This window comes from Eretmochelys imbricata, chromosome 5, assembly GCF_965152235.1.
Source record: "Eretmochelys imbricata isolate rEreImb1 chromosome 5, rEreImb1.hap1, whole genome shotgun sequence".
Taxonomy (NCBI): domain Eukaryota; kingdom Metazoa; phylum Chordata; order Testudines; family Cheloniidae; genus Eretmochelys; species Eretmochelys imbricata.
The window spans coordinates 63359646-63377915 of record NC_135576.1 but is presented as its reverse complement, the minus strand read 5'-3'; the positions used below and the strand labels follow the sequence as shown (position 1 = coordinate 63377915).

General features: G+C 43.3%; 1 protein-coding gene across 2 annotated transcripts in view; it reads left to right on the top strand.

The window, feature by feature from the left end:
• The first annotated feature begins 427 nt into the window (after positions 1 to 427).
• The window catches only part of CHD1 (chromodomain helicase DNA binding protein 1), an 83927-nt gene continuing 66084 nt past the window's right edge, over positions 428 to 18270 (top strand). The window contains exons 1-3 of one of the 2 annotated variants that reach the window (XM_077817243.1): positions 428 to 744; positions 1897 to 1957; positions 2666 to 2874. In XM_077817243.1, the coding sequence (XP_077673369.1) occupies positions 2822 to 2874 (53 nt within the window). In that variant the 5' untranslated portion in view covers positions 428 to 744; positions 1897 to 1957; positions 2666 to 2821. The remainder of the gene's footprint in view (positions 745 to 1896; positions 1958 to 2665; positions 2875 to 18270) is intronic. The other variant, XM_077817244.1, reaches the window with a different exon arrangement.

Genomic DNA, 18270 nt, shown 5'->3' with positions numbered 1-18270 from the left:
GCTTGTTTTTAAGGTTCTTGGTAAAAAGCAAAATTGAGCGATGATTTTTAAAATAAGTGAGGTTCACAGTCAGAGCACATTACAATGACTTAAACCTGATACATTGCAACAGGCCAAGCCTTAAGGTTCCCTTTCCTGGCAGCAGCACTCGGTGTTTCCCTGGTCGGCTGGTGCTCTGGAGGTAGCAGGCCCAAAGTGAACACCCCCCTTACTTCACCGTGCCCTGTGCCCTTCTTCCGGGCCCTCAGCCGCCTTGCCACCCTGCAGAGTCCCTGGTCCCCGTCAGGCCGCCAACTTCCTCCCGCGGCTCGCTCTCCCGGCTGCTGAGTCCTGCCCTCCTCGCCTAGCTCCTCCCTCTGCTCACACTGTCCCAGGGCGCCGGGCTGACATCACGCCCGGGGTTTCCATCGGGCCGAGGGAGGGGGAGACTTGACTGTACTGAGCGGCTGTAGCGTGATGGCGGCGGCCGGGAGGACCTAAACGGTGGCGGCAGCGGCGCAGCGCGCACCCTGGTTCTCTCCCCCTCCCGGTTCGGGCTTCATTGTGCGAAGCGCCACGGGCCAGTCCGCCGCGTAGGTCAGCGTGGGGCCCAGTGCGGCCGGCGGGGGAGAAGCGGCCCAGGCCCCGCGGCGGCGGCCGGAGTAGCCCCCGAGCCCGGGCTGCAGGCAGCACTTTCCTCTCCAGTGGGATAACGCTGTGTCCCGACAGCGCGGCCCTGGGGAGGCCCGGCCGAGACACGCGCAGGTAGGAAGCGGCCTGCCCGGGCTCGGGCTGGGCTCGGCTCGTTAGTTTCTCGCCGGTTTGGAGCTGGACTCACTGCGGCTGCCGGGGGCTCGGCGGCCTGGCCGGGGGCTGAGTGGGAAGAAGCCGGGAGTGGGGCCTGTTTACCGCTTCCAGGCTGGGCGGGGGTGATGAGCGCGAGGGAGCTGGGCTCGCTGTGAGCGACGGAGGGGACGGGGGGCTGGGCTCGCTGGCTCCTGGTGAGGGAGCCGGCTGGGAGGTGGGAGCGCGGCCCTCGGGCTGCCTTGGCGATGTGAGGAGCGTGCAGTGCGGGGGCTGAGTCGGCCGGGGAGCCGTGGCCAAGAGCGGCGCCAGTGCAGGCCGCGCCGGGAGCGGGGAAACGTCCACGGAAGAGGAGGGAGACCGACCATTGCCTGGAGGGGGCGGAGGCCGGGGCGGTTGTGACCTGGGCGCCCCTGGAGGGCGGGTGGTTGGGAAAGTAAGAGGCCGCTGCGTTTGGAGGATTACAGCCAGGGAAGCTCTTTGGCCAGGGGGTCCCACAGCACAGCAGGGGAGGTGTATGGTAGGGAGAGGAAACTGCGGCCACCGGGCCGGGCGGGTAAATTTGGAAGCTGCTGAAGGCCGAATAACTGGGATGGGGATGCCGGTGAGTGGCTTCGGGATGGCAGGGCCGAGGAGCCCGGGCCGCAGCGGGTGCTAGCCAGGCCGCCTAGCGGGCAGCTTTGTTGAACCACAAGACCCCAAGGTCTGTAATCGACAGGGGCACTCCCACCGCAACAGCGCCTGGAAGTGCTGCGGCGACGGGCCGCCCCACGGACGCGCTTTGCCCCTTGTGAGCGGCCTGTTTGTCTCTGATTCCCAGTCTTGTTGGGCTTGTGGCTGGGGCAGGATTATCGGGCTCCTTGGTCGCTCATACCCTCCGCCATGTCCTTTGTGTACTGGTCTGGATGAGAGACTATGATGCCTGTAACAGTAGCCCGAGGAAACCCGAGCAGGACAGACTCAGTCGGATCACTGTGGCCAAACGAGGAGGTGGAGGGGCGGACGGGCGAGCTGTGTATGAAACCCTCATCTCATTCACATCCATTCAGTGCCTTCGGGGCACTCTTCATTCGCTGATTTGTTAGGAGGTTTATCCTTGTACTCCTACTGTAGGACACTTACAGTGACCCCGGACGCTTTGGATACTTCAGTACACACAGCTCTGATTATCGTGGTATGTGAAATATTGACCATTCTAGCTGTGGGATCTTGAATTAGATTTGTTATTGGATAACTCTTGACAAGCATAACTTTTTAAACGTGTGGCAGTTAGGCTGGTTGATAGAGAAAATGTTATGCTTGAACTTGGAAACGCTTTTACAGTATGTTTATAGTATTTCTTTAGTGATCTGAGTATTGTTCCATCAGTTGAAATAAAATACTTGTCTTTTTACCCAGTACTTGTTTAAAGTTTATAATGCAGTAGTGCTTAAAAGCCAAGTAGGTCTGGATCACATTGTTCAGCCGTTGATACGTACAATAAATGATAGTGCCTGCCCCAAAATGTTGACTGGTAGTACCTTCTCACTTACTATAAATTAGAAAAATACTTTTGTTTATTTTCAGTTTGTGTTTGTCACAGGACTTTCAGTTTAACAGTTCCTTTGTATAACCAGTCATACTCTGTTCTTTGTGTGGGCCTTTCACAGAGCAATGGGAAAGAGAAACGTTCTTTAAACAGGAAAGTGTGATTACAAAACTATCAGCAATTGCAGCGGCTAGTGCCAGAAACTACTTTTTTAATTAAGTAGATTTCATATTTGATCCTTTTAAGTGTTAGTTTGTTAGGTCAGTTATCTTTAGCATCTTTAGAGGTTATATGGAACCATACAATATTTCAAGTCATATTCTTAACACTTTTGTATGTCTAACTGTGTTTTAGGTAATTTGAGAAAGGATCTTGAATACCTTCGGTGAACAGTTGAACAAACAAGTCAGCTGTAAAACACGTGGAATACAAGGAAGACTATAAAGGGAACTTTTAATATCCATCTCAAAAACTGAGTGGACTTATATTTTAAACTTCTGAATATTTACAATGAATGGGCACAGTGATGAGGAAAGCATAAGAAACAGTAGTGGAGAATCAAGGTAAGTACTAATCATTTCAAGTCTCTGCTATATGGTCTTGTCTGAAGACAGCTTGATTTTATAACTTTATTTTGGACAGCTGAACCTCTTTGTCATAGATGCAGAACATAGTTTTTAGGTCTCATTCTGTCCTCTTCCGATCCTTATATAATGCGTCAGCTTGGTATCTTAATGCATGTTGTATTATAAGTATACAGTTTATTGGTATTTAGCCTGCGCTATATGCATTTTGAAAAAAACCCGCTTGCTTGGCATTATTTATTAACTGTCAGCATTGTTTCATAACAACTGTAGACCTTAGTAAAGGAAGTTATTTTAGTGTGTTAAATTAGTATTTAGGTAATATAGTTGATCCAAGAGAAGAGCCTTTACTGTTTATAAACCAATTTTTGTCTTGGCTAATAAATTTGAAGATGGAAAAATGTATTCAGAATATCAAATTAAACCTCGGATATTGGAAATGCAACGTATGCACTCAGATACCATGGTGATGGGTACAGTATAAAAGCCCAACCTAACCTACAAGAGGAGGTAGGTCTTTGATTTTGTTACGTAATCCGTAGTTTTCCTTAGTTGCTGAGCTACAAAAGCTTCACCAGTGTGACATAACCAGTACATAACCAGGTAGCAAAATTGTCTTCTCAAGTATGGCCATTGATTCATTGGCATTTTGAGTTATTTAACAATCTGTAATCTAGAAGTTACTAGTCTCGAACTTTGTTTTGGTGCGTGAGAATGTACATTGCTTTTAGTTGTTTAAAACAGTGGTTCTCAAAGCCGATCTGCCGCTTGTTCAGGGAAAGCCCCCTGGCGGGCCGGGCTGGTTTGTTTACCTGCCACGTCCACAGGTTCGGCCGATCGCGGCTCCCACTGGCTACAGTTCGCTGCTCCAGGCCAATGGGGGCCGCAGGAAGCGGCGCGGGCCAAAGGATATGCTGGCTGCCCTTTCCGCAGCCCCCATTGGCCTGGAACGGTGAACCGCAGCCAGTGGGAGCCACGATCGGCTGAACCTGCGGACGTGGCAGGTAAATAAACTGGCCCGGCCCGCTAGGGGGCTTTCCCTGAACAAGTGGCGGACTGTCTTTGAGAACCACTGGTTTAGAAGACATTCCTCTTGCTATAGAGAAATTTATTTAGTGTAATACAGAACTTGTTTTCAAACCAAGCAAAACAGTCCTCAGGGAACCTCAAAGGCTATTTTTTGGTTTTCATAAATTGGAGTAGGAAAGATGAAAACTGTGTGTATCATTTTTATGAATTTTGTAAATTTAGGGTCTCTCTGGATTTCTGATTTCTATAGTAGAAAATGCAACTTCCATCTAAAAGATTTTTTGCTTGGTTGCAGAGAAATTCAGCCAAATTGTTCCATTTTTTTTATTTTTACCATCTTTAGACTGAAACAGTTGTAAAGGAGGTATGAACTACCTCTTTTTTTCAATGGGATGTAAACTAGTTCTCATTCAAGCTTCAGTGTGTAAATATTAGCTATTTAGCTAATCAATTTAATGTGGTTAATGTGTTTAAGCACTGTGGACAGAAATTAAAATTTGTTATCCTACAAATGTTCTTGGTATGGTGTCAACAGCTTCGTATGACTATAGGAAGTTGAAAGATTTCTATTTAATTTAAAGTAATATAATGCATGCTGTACATGGGAGGGGACAAGACATACAAAAATGTATTTACACAGTAAATGTCATCATGCCTCTGTGTAATGAGAACTTCAGTTATACCTAGGAGTAATAATGTATATGCATCTTAAAATTACAAGTTCCAAATTTTTGTTTTAGTGCTTGATAATGATAATGATTCACTCTAATGTTTCTGAAGGCTTACTTGATGAGTAGACAATTATCTTGCTTTTATTGGAAGCAGCAAGGTTGTGGAATTTCAGCTGCAGTTTAATACCATAATGTTGCACAAGTTCAGAGCTATGCTTATTTTCACTTTTTCAGGGAAAAAAAAGTCAACAAAGCTTGGCCTCCTGAAGTTCAAAATGTTGTAAATCAAAATTCAGAAACTGTGGTTAACTTGTCTGGAACATCTCAAATGTTTTTGCAAATGTATGGGATTGCATTGCCTACTTAAAAAGAAACACAAGTCACCCTAATTAAAGATAATGTAGGAAGAGAGATGCCTCATATCAAACTGAAACACTGCACCTGCTACATAATGTATATAGAATAGCAATGTATTTGTGTTTTCTTGTTTAAAAAAGGTAACATAAATTTAAAATATTACTATTAAATAAGCTGTTACAAGTATTTCCAATAACCTGATTAAAAGTGCATACCAGGCAGAGATTCTAATATACTTAATTAGCTTGATTATTAAATGTTGAGTCAAATTTCACTCTGCATTTAAGCACAGCTTGTTTAAATGTATTATTGATTAACCTTATAGCCTAATAATGCATGAATAGAGCTTAAACAATCCACCTGCCTACTTGCAAGTTGCAAGCAGGAAGCTTTCCTTTGTGAATGATAGATACAGTATACATTTTCATTTTTAAAAAGTTTTGAGCCCTAGTTGTGAAGGTAATCTGAACTTAAAGTAAATTCCACCAGTACTGTCTAGGTAAAATCTAACACAGGGTTCTTAAATGTGTGGTCCATCCATGTAGTTTTGTTATATTGTAATTCTTTTCAGAGTCTCCAGAATCTAAGCTTTTTTAAAAGGGCATCTAATCCTCCTTGTTGCAGAGATAAGCTTCCAAATGTAACCAATGCAGTGATATCTGCATTCAGCCTGTAACCCAGAGATATGAACTCCCATGTTCCCTTTTAATCTGACTAGAAGATCAGCATTAAAGACCCGTGATGACACTTCACTGTCAACATTAACTATTTAATCACAGATCATTTTAGTGGATGGAATCGTGGTGGGAATAGGACTGAAGCACACTGGGTAGGTAATTGGGAGTTGCTGCAGGGAAGGAAATGCAGAGAAAAGGACAGAGGAGGCACTCAAAGACAGGGAATGGGGAGAGAAACCATGAAGGTATGTCTACACTACCTGCCGGATTGGCGGGCAGCGATAGATCCAGTGGGAATCAATTTATCGCGTCTAGTCTAGACTTGATAAATCAACCCTCGAGCATGCTCTCGTCAACTCCTGTACTCCACTGCCGTGAGAGGCGCAGGCGGAGTCGACGGGGGAGCGGCAGCAGTCGACTCACCACGGTGAAGACACCATGGTAAGTCGATCTAAGTATGTCTAGGTACATTATTCACGTAGCTGAAGTTGCATAACTTAGATCGATTTCCCTCCTCCCCCCCATGTAGACCAGGGCTAAAAAGAGGTGGGGAAGTAAGAGAAACAAAGAACAGAAATAGTGATGAATCTAAAAGGGTCTTTTATCTTCTTGGTGATGATACAACAAATAAGGCGCTGAACAAAATATTAATTTTGTTCCCATATTCTTCCCTTGAGCCCTGTACAAACTTTGTGATATTGCTGTGTGTTGCAGGGAATATGTAGACCTCAATGTATATCCTGGTCCATGGATCATAATTAAACATAAAAATGAGCCCTCTCCAGATGAGTTTCACTTTTGATCTAGAGTGCTTTTGCTGGCTGAGAAAGTTGAGCAGTAACTGAGGACAACTGGACTTAAAATGGAGCTTGTAAAGTAGCAGCCAGGAGGCTGGGTAACGGTAGATCATCAGATAACCTCTTTTGCTGTCTATCACAATAATTAGAAGGCTCTGGAGTGGGAGGAGCAGAGAGAGAATTCAGCTTCTTCCCAGCAGAGAAGGGGGCTGGGGGAAACGTTGGTTGTGGACTTCAAATTTCACACACTAGCAAGAAGTTGTTGCATAGGTGAAGCCCTCAAAGATTGTTCCAGCAGCAGCCTGGTAATGGAATTCTAGCTGTCTTCCATTCCCCTCAGTTGGGATGAAGGAAGGAAGCAAGGATCTTGCTTATGAAGAGTGCAGATCTCCCTTACTTTTGTGTCCAGTCTCCACCACATCCAGAGGTTGATTAAATTTATCATCTGGCTTTTCTATCCCTGTTCACCCATAGCAGCTGCCAGTTAGAAAACTTTATTTTACCACTTCTGAAAAAAAACATGTAACTTTTATGTTCATAGTCCAAGCATATTGCATATGAACCTTGTCTATGGTAGCAGCCGTCGTGCTTATAATTCACTGCTGGTGCTGGCAATGGTGGAAACAGTAGGTTGGATAAGACTAAACATCCTATCATCTAACCCTGCTTTTTGTCATCCCAATGTTCTGTTACATAATTGTTATGGAGACTTCTTTTTATTTCTGCTTATTCCAGTATGTAAAGACAATATCACAGGATTATGGAATGTGTCCAGAGCAGTTAACAGTAGCCTCACAAATTGTTGTTCCTCTGAGTAGGAAGGAAGCACGAGCAGATAAATTCAGTAACAATAATACTGTCTTTGTGCAAATGGCCTTTGCTATGAAGGAGGAAAGAACATTGTTTGAATCAGGTGTTCTTGAAAAAGTTTTCCTTTGGGGAGTAGTAGCTGTTTATGGGGGCTCAGCTACAATTGCCTGCTAGTTAGTGTCAAGAAAAGCTTAGTGAGCAAGTTAGCGCAGCCCCACTAAGGAAGGTCACTACTGCATTACCTACTCCTGAATTGCATAAGGATAGTATCAACACTAATGGGTTGAACAGAGGGTTGCTGTGATCTGGTTTCCATTTTTCTTCTCTTACTATGTGCTTCAGGTAGAACAGGGCAGTGAAGCATGGGGAGGAGGGAAGTGTCATTCTCCCCGCTAGTAGTCAAGAAGTGACCCTGGATAGTGTTGTCCCCGAACCCTCTCTATGTGAACATTACATACATTTACTAGCCAGAGAACTAATTCTGCTAAATGAGATGCCCTGTTTAAATTCTACTTTAAAGCCAATCCGTTTCCCTGACCCAAACGGGAAACATGGTTTTGGGGGGAATGGGGGAAACAAAACACCTGTTACTATGGACAAGACCTTCTGTAGAATTCGAACACAAATCAGAAAGTAAAAGCAGTTTGACACCTTTTCATCAAAAGATTTAACATTTTTAAAAGACCTCTGGAAGAAGATGCTATAAATCTAACGGCAACCTATGGGCTTCATGGACCCTGCTGAGCTTCACCACAGTCCTCCACGTAGGGGAGAGACTCTTTCTCTGTTGCTTATATAACATTAGCGTTTAAAGTGTGTTGGTGAGAATTAGTACCTCTGTTCAAAGAGCCTCTAAGTTTCAAGTGTACTATCACAAGTTGTTTTATTTTTGTTTTTACATTTCACACAATAAAACTAAATCAATGAGAAATTACCCATATGTCATCTGATGCCAGAGGTTTTTTTATTTTTTTTTAGGTTGGAAAAACTCAGACTGGGTATTTGAGATACAAAAGTTTAAAACAAAGTGAGTTTTTCACTTCTGAGGTATTAGTAATGCGTGGTAATGCTTATCTCAAACAACTAGAACTGGCCCTTCCAATTGTATTTAATTGTGTTGGATTCAGTAAGGACTGGCATCACTGGCTAGTTTAGGAGTTTCATTTAGCTATTGCACAATGTAGTCAGCTGCATTTGCTCTGATACAGGTAGTCTAATCCTGTGTAGGCATTATCTAACGCAGGGGTGGGCAAACTTTTTTTGGCCTGAGGGCATCAGGGTTGCGAAACTTTATGGAGGGCTAGGTAGGGAAGGCTGTGCCTCCCCAAACAGCCTATCTGCCCCGACTGTCCCCTCAGAACCCCCGACCTAGCCAACCCCTCCCCCCCACCGCTCCTTGTCTCCTGCCCCTAACCACCCCCCAGGACCACACCTCCTATCCAACCCTCCTGCTCCCAGTTCCCTGACTGCCCTGACCCCTATCCACACCCCCGCTCCTAACTGCCACCCCCATCCAACCCCCCGCTTCCTCTGACAGCTCCTCCTGAACCTCCGCCTCATCCAACCGCCCCCTGTCCCCTGGGACTCCCTGTCCCTTATCCAACTCCTCCCCACCCCCTTACCATGCCCCTGAGAGCAGCAGGAGCTCGCAGCCACGCTGCCGCCCTGCCCGGCAGCAGTGGCAGGCCAGAGTGCCGGTGGCGTAGCACGCTGAGGCTGCGAGGCAGGAGGGACAGCAGGGGAGGAGCTGGGGGCTAGCCTCCCTGGCCGGGAGCCCAGGGCCCGGGCAGGACGGTCCCACAGGCCGTAGTTTTCCCACCTCTGATGTAACGGGTGTAAATTGTGGGCCATGGACTTCTTGTGGCCGTCTTGGGAGCCGATGCTCGTCTCTGTATACGGAAGGCCAGTGAATCTGATCAGAGTGGCAAATGGATGGCAAGGAGCCACATGGAGATAGAAGAGTTTAGTGGGTTGGAGTGAGGGGAGGTGGGAAGCACAAGAAGAGAGCCACATGGGGATTTCATTGGTTTACATGGAAATGCTGTGGAATTTTTGAAATATGTGGTTAAGAGGGGTAACAGAATTGGGAGGATCAGCAGAGTTAGTGTTTCTGCATAGGAGCAAAGCAACAGATGCTCAGTACAGAAATTATTCATGCTGTCATATTTATTCTGGAAAAAGTTTAAGGTTGAACATTGTTATTGGTAACTTCAGAGGAATATGGCTTAAGGATACTGCTTTTTTTAAGTTAGGAAAATTAAAGTTAAATTTACACTTTTTTTTTTTTAAAAAACATTGGAAGTATGGAAGTGGACACTACTGCCTTGTTCCCTTTGTGCCAGGATGCTAAATCTTACATTATGTACTTTCACACAGATAAGCTAATTTAAAAACTCTCTTTGATGAAAAAATTTCTAGATGAGTTTTCAATTTTTAAGCTGCATATGTCTACAAAACTTTGTCTATGAAATTATGTCAAAGTGGTGGCTCCATCATACTCACACTACAGATTTCAGTTTAACAAGAATGTAGTAGCGGCTTACTTAATCTGGCTATCGGTGTCTCCACTCCCTCTGTTTACCCTCCTGGGGTCTCTAATAATAGCACGGTCCTTGTCATTCAAGTACATTCTCCTTCTTGGGGTTCTAGTTTATTAAAATAATAGTTCAATGTGCATGAAAGTCAAAACCTGTTTTTCCCAGATCCTACGTTCTTCAGCCAATTGCTGCTTCTTTTGATTCTCACTCCTATCTGAATTCAGGCTGCCCCCAGCAGACCTGGCTTCTTGTCTCATACTCCTTCAGGTGACCATTGCACTGAGTGGTAAACTAAGTCACGAGTGAGGCAGAGCCCAGGATTCTCAAAGGGCGAGCTCACCCTGTGACAAGGAGTTGAATCTCATTGAAATGGCAATTTAAAAAAAAGAAAAAAAATGGATTGTAAACTGTGAGTACTATTTATTTTTCATTATAGTTTGTTGAAAAATGTATTGATACAGAAAGAATAAGTTAAATCTGCCAACTTTTCACTGGATTGTCATGCTTTTCTTTGTACCCCTTTTTTGCAAGAAATTTAAACCACTCTGGGAAATGTTTTGTTTTCCACACTGTTGCTTCTCGTGCTGATTCTGTGACTACCAGTTATACATGCGTAATGTTGTGAAGATTCTTTTCCAACATTGAACGTGAAATGTAACTTTTTAACTATACATTGTGAACTTGTGCACCAGGCCCCACTTGATGACATATCTGCTGCATGGGGGTGGGGATGGGAGGGAGAGACTCCCTCAAAAAGTATCACTAACTTCCCTGTGATGGGGTGAACTAGGCCTAAAGGCCCCCTGCTGGAGGCCTCAGGATTCTGCCACACCTATCCCAGGAAAGGAGCAGTGGAGAGGTCCTCCAAGCATCCTAGTGTGGTTGTGAGGAAGCAACCAATCGGAGGGGTTGCTAGCATGGCCCATCAGGCCAGGAGGGCCCTATATAAAAAGGAGCTGCAGAACAGAGTAGTAGTTAGTAGCTACTTGAAGCCAGAGAAGAAACGACTGCGTGCTTGGCTGGAAAAAGCAGCAGGATCACAGACAGCTAAGTAGGGGCAGGGACTAGGGGAGTGAGAGGCTCCTGTCTGGCTGCTAGGACTAAACCTAAGACTGTTTGTTAGCAGGGACCAGGGGAGCATTAAGGGAGCTCCTGGCTCGCTGTAGAGACTGAGCCCTGGGGATACAGCCCCATACCAGGGCCGGGACTACTTACTGAAAACACAGACACACCTAACCAGAGGGGGCCCTCGTGAGAGGTGGGTGCCAACCCCGTTAACTCCCCTTTAAGAGTTATCTCAATCTGCCAACATACACTGTGCTCATCTAAGATTTTTACTTGGTGAGTTACTGTGTATTAATTAACATGAGTTTAAGAACATGCTATTTTTCATGGAGAAGACTCATCCAGTGTCTGTACAAGCAGTGTCAGCTCTGTTGCAGTTATTTGCTTGGAGCAAGACTTGCCACTCCTCTAACTTGGATCAGGACTGAAAACAGTGGCTTTGCAGCTGACCCATTCCTATTTGTCCTCCCTGCATAGTCCCACAGTGCCCCTGAAACTACTTGGTGCATTGCTTATGTCTCCTGTGCTCTTGGTCACTTTTTTGTTTTGAGCTCTGTTTAATAAAGTGCAGTGCATGCATCTTTAGGTTTTTCTTTAAAAATAAATAAATAATTAATATCTTTATCAGTGATGATGCAATTTAATTTTTCAGAATAATTGTTTTTATGTATCAAAAATGTTCATTTGCTTGGCTCACACTTTCTAAAAAAAAGTTTGTATAATACCTCTCCAAAGAATTGCAATTTCTGTGAGCCCATACTTTAGGCAACTGGAAGAGGCACTTAAAGTGTACAGTTACTAAGCTGTTGTCCAACAATTAGTGACAGCAGATGCTTGGCTGTCCACTTCCCACACAGTTGTTGTTAACAGTTCCTTCTTCCTACAGTAGCTTAATGTGTCAGTGAAGAACACTAAGAACTTCTGGGGTGGGTGGACACGCTCCAATATCCCTTCCTTTCCATGTATACCTTTGGGTTCTTAGTTTCTCTTAATGGGATGGGTGACCCTCTGATGTGAGACAGTGGAATATGAGGGAAGAGGAAACAAGGAAGATGGAACAAATGAAAGGGATCTTTAGAAGAGGTAATGTAACATAGGACAGAGTAAGAGGAAGAAAACAATGTGGAGGTAAATATGAAATGGCAGAAAAAGAAACAAGAATAAATTAATATATGATTTAATGGTAACAGAAGAATAGAAGGGTGGGTGGAGAAAACATACAACTTCTGACTCATCACTTTTATTTATGCTACAGTGTACTGATACTTAAAGTTCCTTCTCTTGGGTTTAATTCCCCCCTTACAAATTAGAGTGAAGCACTGCTACAGAAATTTAACAGAGCACAATCAACTGTTCATTTCAAAATTTAAAACAACCCACCAAAAATGCTGTATAATATGAAGCCCACCTTAAACTTGTTTTACTGAAATTCAGCTCACACAGGGTAGGATGCTTACCTTTCTGCCCATAATCATACAAACATAAGAGTGGCCATACTGGGTCAGACCAAAGGTCCATCTAGCCCAGTATCCTGTCTTTCCACCATGGCCAATGCCAGGTGCCCCCGGGATGAACAGAACAGGTAATCATCATTCTTAGCTTCTGGCAAACACCATTCCTGTCCATCCGAGCTAATAGCCATTGATGGACCTATCGTCCATGAATTTATCTAGTTCTTTTTTGAACCGTGTTATAGTCTTGGCTTTCACAACATCCTATGGCAAGGAGTTCCACAGGATGACTGTGCATTGTGTGAAGAAAATACTTTTTTGTTTGTTTTAAATTTGCTGCCTATTCATTTCATTTGATCACCCCAGTTCTTGTGTTAGGAAAGGGACTAAATAACACTTCCTTATTTACTTTCTCCACACCAGTCATGATTTTATAGACCTCTATCATATCCCCTTTCAGTTGTCTCTTTTCCAAGCTGAAAAGTCCCAGTTTTATTAATCTCTTCTCATATGGTTGCTGTTCCATACCTCTAATAATTTTTGTTGCCCTTTTCTGAACCATGTCCAATTCCAATATATCTTTTTTGAGATGGGGCGACCACATCTGCACACAGTATTCAAGATGTGGGAGTACCATGAATTTATATAGAGACAATATATTTTCTGTCTTATTATCTATCCCTTTCTTTATGATTCCCATCATTCTGTTTGCTTTTTGACTGCTGCTGTACATTGAATGGATGTTTTCAGAGAACTATTTACAATGACGCCAAGATCTCTTTCTTGAGTGGTAACAGCTAATTTAGACCCCATCATTTTATATGTATAGTTGGGATTATGTTTTCCAATGTGCATTACTTTGCATTTGACAACATTGAATTTCATCTGCCATTTTGTTGCCCGGTCACCCAGTTTTGAGAGATCCTTTTGTAGCTCTTAGTTCAGTCCCAAGCAGACTACGATCTTAAGTAGTTTTGTATCATCTGCAAATTTTCCCACCTTACTTTTTTCAGATCATTTATGAATATGTTGAACAGAATTGGTCCCAGTACAGACTCTTGGGGGACACAACTATTTACACTCTCCATTCTGAAAACTGACCATTTATTCCTACCCTTTGTTTCCTATCTTTTAACCAGTTACCAATCCATGAAAGGACCTTCCCTGTTATCCCATGACAGCTTACTTTGCTTAAGAGCCTTTGGTGAGGGACCTAGTCAAAGGCTTTCTGAAAATCTAAGTACACAAATCTACTGGATCCTCCTTGTCCACATGCTTGTTGACCCCCTCAAAGAATTCTAGTAGATTGGTGAGGCATGATTTCCTTTTACAAAAACCATGTTGACTCTTCCCCAACAAATTATGTTCATCTATATGACATTTTTGTTCTTTACTATAGTTTCAACCAGTTTGCCCAGTAGTGAAGTCAGGCTTACCGGCCTGTAATTGCCGGGATCACCTCTGGAGCCCTTTTTAAAAATTGGTGTCACATTAACTACTCTCCAGTCATTTGGTACAGAAGGTGATTTAAATTATAGGTTACAGACTACAGTTAGTAGTTGTCTCAGAACTCTTGGGTGAATACTATCTGGTCCTGGTGACTTATTACTGTTTAGTTTATGAATTTGTTCCAAAACCTCCTCTAATGATACCTCAGTCTGGGACAGTTCCTCAGATCTGTCACCTACAAAGAATGGCTCAGGTTTGGGAATCTCCCTAACATCCTCAGCTGTGAAGACCGATGCATAGAATTCATTTAGTTTCTCTGCATTGGCCTTACTGTGCTTGAGTGCTCCTTTAGCATCGTGATCGTCCAGTGGCCCCACTGGTGGTTTAAGCAGGCTTCCTGTTTGATGTACTTAAAACATTTATTGCTATTACTTTTTGAGTCTTTAGCTAGCTGTTCTTCAAATTCTTTTTTGGCCTTCCTAATTATATTTTTACCATTTCCCAGAGTTTATGTTCCTTTCTATTTTCCTCACTGGGATTTAACTTCCACTTTTTAAAGGATGCTTTTTTGCTTCTCACTGCTTCTTTTACTTTGTTGTTCAGCCACAGTGTCACTTTTTTGGTTCTCTTACTATGTCTTTTAATTTGGGGTATACATTTAAGTTGAGCCTCTATTATGGTGTCTTTAAAAAGTTTCCATGCAGCTTGCAGGGATTTCACTTTTTGCGCTGTACCATTTTAATTTCTGTTTAACTAACTTCCACATTTTTGTGTAGTCCCCCTTTCTGAAATTAAATGCTATAGTGTTGGACTGCTGTAGTGTTTTCACTGCTACAGTGATGTTAAATTTAATTCTATTATGGTCACTGTTACCAAGTGGTCCAGCTATATTCACCTCTTGGATCAGATTCTGTGCTCCACTCAGGACTAAATCAAGAATTGCCTCTCCTTTTGTGGGTTTCAGGACTAACTGCTCCAAGAAACCATCATTTAAGGTGTCAAGAATCTTTATTTCTGCATCCTGTCCTGAGGTGACATGTACCCAATCAATATGTGGATAATTGAAATCCCCCATTATTATTGAGCTTTTTTATTTTAATAGCCTCTCTAATCTCCCTGAGCATTTCACAGTCACTGTCACCATCCTGGTTAGGTGGTCGGTAATATATCCTACTGCTATATTGTTATTAGAGCATGAAATTACTATCCATAGAGATTCTTTTTGATTTCAGTAGATGGGACTGACATATACTTAGTTTCACTCTACTGCTATTGAAAAGGAGTACTTGTGGCATCTTAGAGACTAACCAATTTATTTGAGCATAAGCTTTCATGAGCTACAGCTCACTTCATCGGATGCATTCAGTGGAAAATACAGTGAGGAAATTTATATACACACAGAACATGAAAAAATGGGTGTTATCATACACACTGTAAGGAGAGTGATTACTTAAGATGAGCTAATACCAGCAGGGGGACGGGGGGCAGGGAAAGAAAACATTGCTATTGTGTTTAAGAGCAGCTGAAGCAAAGATACAATCCTCTGTATTGCTGCTAGGAATTCTCTGAATTGGGGAGGAAGCAAATGAACAAACTGCCAATCACACCTCTTCTTTCCCATCTCCTTCCTCACATAAGAACACCTCCAGCAGGAGCAGAGGATCACAATCCCAGCAAGAATAACAGAATGAAAACTTTAGGTTCAAGTTAATTTCCTGATTTTGAACAGCATGAAACAGATATGATCCTGGGACAGTAGGAGAAGAGTTGAACCCAAATAGAAATTAAGGGAAGAGGCAAACATGGAGGAACTGCATTGGTGAACGAAGGCATGTTCATTTGCAGTAGTTCTATTCAAGGATATTTATCCACGTGTCAGACTTGGGGCATGGCTACACTTGAAACTTCAAAGCGCTGTCACGGGAGCGCTGTCACGGCAGCGCTTTGAAGTGCGATTGTGTCGCGCGTAAGCACTGGGAGAGAGGTCTCCCAGCGCTCCTGGTAATCCACCTCCATGAGGGGATTGGCTCAGAGTGCTGGGAGCCTGTCTATACTAGCGCTTTGAAGCACTCAGACTTGCTGCGCTCAGGGGGATGATTTTTCACACCCCTGAGCTAGCAAGCTAGAGCGCTATAAAATGTAAGTGTAGACAAGCCCTTGGTCTCTTACTCTGTGGGCAAGCATGTACATTTCTAGAAACAGTGATGACAGCATTTTGAGCTCCTGGGTGAACAAATGTTTCAGTGATCCCTTGAACTATAAGAATGAGGAGTACAGTTTTGGAACCTTAACTCATAATGAGCAGTACCTATTCAGGTGAGTAGTCCCATACAGCTCAAAAGGACTGCTTGCATGAACAGGTAGTATTCATTGTGAAAGAGGGTTGCAGAATTGGGCCTAACTAAAGAGGCAGAGTTGATAACCGTGAGCAGTATCCATCAATCTTCAGCTGGGAAAGGGAGTTGCTGGCATAAAATGCCTTTGGAGAAAGTGGGGAAGGGTAGAAAAAAAAGGAAATGATATATTGAGGAAGTAACCCTGTTTCTAAAGCAGGGCAAACCTCAAGCAAAGGAGGCATTAAGATTTGACTACATTTGCTTGCAGCTATTAGTTTGGATTCACATCTTAACATCTTTGTCACTTAGGGAGCCCAGGTACTGTTTCATTGTAATGTTAACTCAATTGTCATGTTGTCATGTAGTTGTTCTCCAGTAAAACAATTATTTTAAAGGTCAGGTTTGATATAGTGTGAAACACTACCAGTAGTAGTTCAGTTAAAAATGAAAGTTTGTAATGATTCTTGCTTGAAACGTATTGATCACTTCCCTTCTAATGTCACATCTCTCCTTTTCCACATCAAGAAAGATTAAACCACTTCTGGCACTGTCATACAACTTGGAGAGAGAGGGGTCTTTTAGTTCCATAAATCCAGCTTGTCTGTATTTAAACTTTTTTTTTCAAACTGATTTACAGTTGGGAATAGTTTCCTCTTTCTCTTCTGTAACTAAAGCTGTTAGAACAGGAAGTAGTTTGGAGGATGAAGTAAATCTCATTTGCTGCACTAGAAATCTGGGTGATGAATTTCTCATGTCCATTTTTCTGGTAGATCTGATTTTTTAATTTAAGAAAGCTTAAATGCTAAGTGTCTTAGCACTCAGCAAAAAAATTGAAAATTCTTTCAAAAATTGAATGGATGCACTGTTTTCCTAAGGCCAGTCGACAGTGAGATTGATGTGGAATGTTGGGGATGGAAAAAACACTGTTGTAGAACCATATTATGTCAAGGCGGTTGATGCAGATAGGTCTTGCATGCACTAGGAAAACTTCAGTTTTAATCACACTGTGAATCACTTAGCACATATGTACATCCAGGTGTTTCCGGTGATGTTCAAGTGTAAATAAAAACCACTTTTTGGGTGGGAGTTAGTGCTATCCTAGAATGCCTTTACTCATTCTTCACTGACAGTTTTGATCAGACTACTGCCTCTATCATCTGTCAGACTGACTACAGATTGGCATGCAAACTGCTCAAACCCAGTCTGACTGTCCCAATTCAGTGTTCACCTGAGAGCAGCCAAGATGGAACTCTGCTGAAGTTGGCTCCACTTGGCTTCCAAGGGATACATCCCCAAATCCATCTTACAGAGAAACAATGAAGGGCACAAAAATAGCTTGAAGTACACTGTAATTTAAACCTGTAACTTTTTGTATGTATATTTTCCTCATGAAATTTCACCTGGAAACCTATCTCCTCATGAAATGAGTATTTAGTCTGAATTACACACGGACTCCCCCTCTCCCTATTTACTTGGGGCTGCTACAACTACAAGTCTTTCTCTTAGGACCATCTCCCATAGCCCTACGCTCTGAAAAACAGAACAGAGGCTTTAATGTATATGTCCCAGACTGACTTTTCACCCTTCATCTCTGACTATAATCTCAGCCTCTCATTTGCCCATTTCCCTTTTTTTTTCTTCTTCTCTGCCTTCGCACCTAAGGCAATGGAGGAACTAGGTGGGGTGCATGGAACGTGGTCAGCAGAGGTTTAGGCTTTTTGTCATGGTCTGCAGTGAATTAGGAGGGCATAGCTTCTGCCCCTCAGCGTCAGATGAGCAATTCCTCATGCAGGACAGCACCATTCAAAAGTGACAACTAAAACAAAAGTATGTAAATAAGTGCAGATACATACACTATATACTGTATAATCTTACACCTGTTGCAAAGTGCTGTGCTGGAAAATGTGGAATAGGTACCCAGAGGGGGAGAGATGCGTCAGTGGACAGAACACTAGTATGCACGTGGGGCAAAAATGCAAAGAACCTGCAGTTGAAATAGCATGACTAATGTGAACTCACTGCATTGTTGGTACTTATGCTGGTGCTGGTTCACTTACCATTGTTTCACTTACCAATGCCTCAATTCTTTTTTTGTACATGTTGCCTAAGAGAGCAGGTACTGGTTGAAGAGAAGACTGGAAGGCCAGGGGCTGGTGAGAATGGAGTAGGGCATATCCTCCCAAGTCCTCATACACC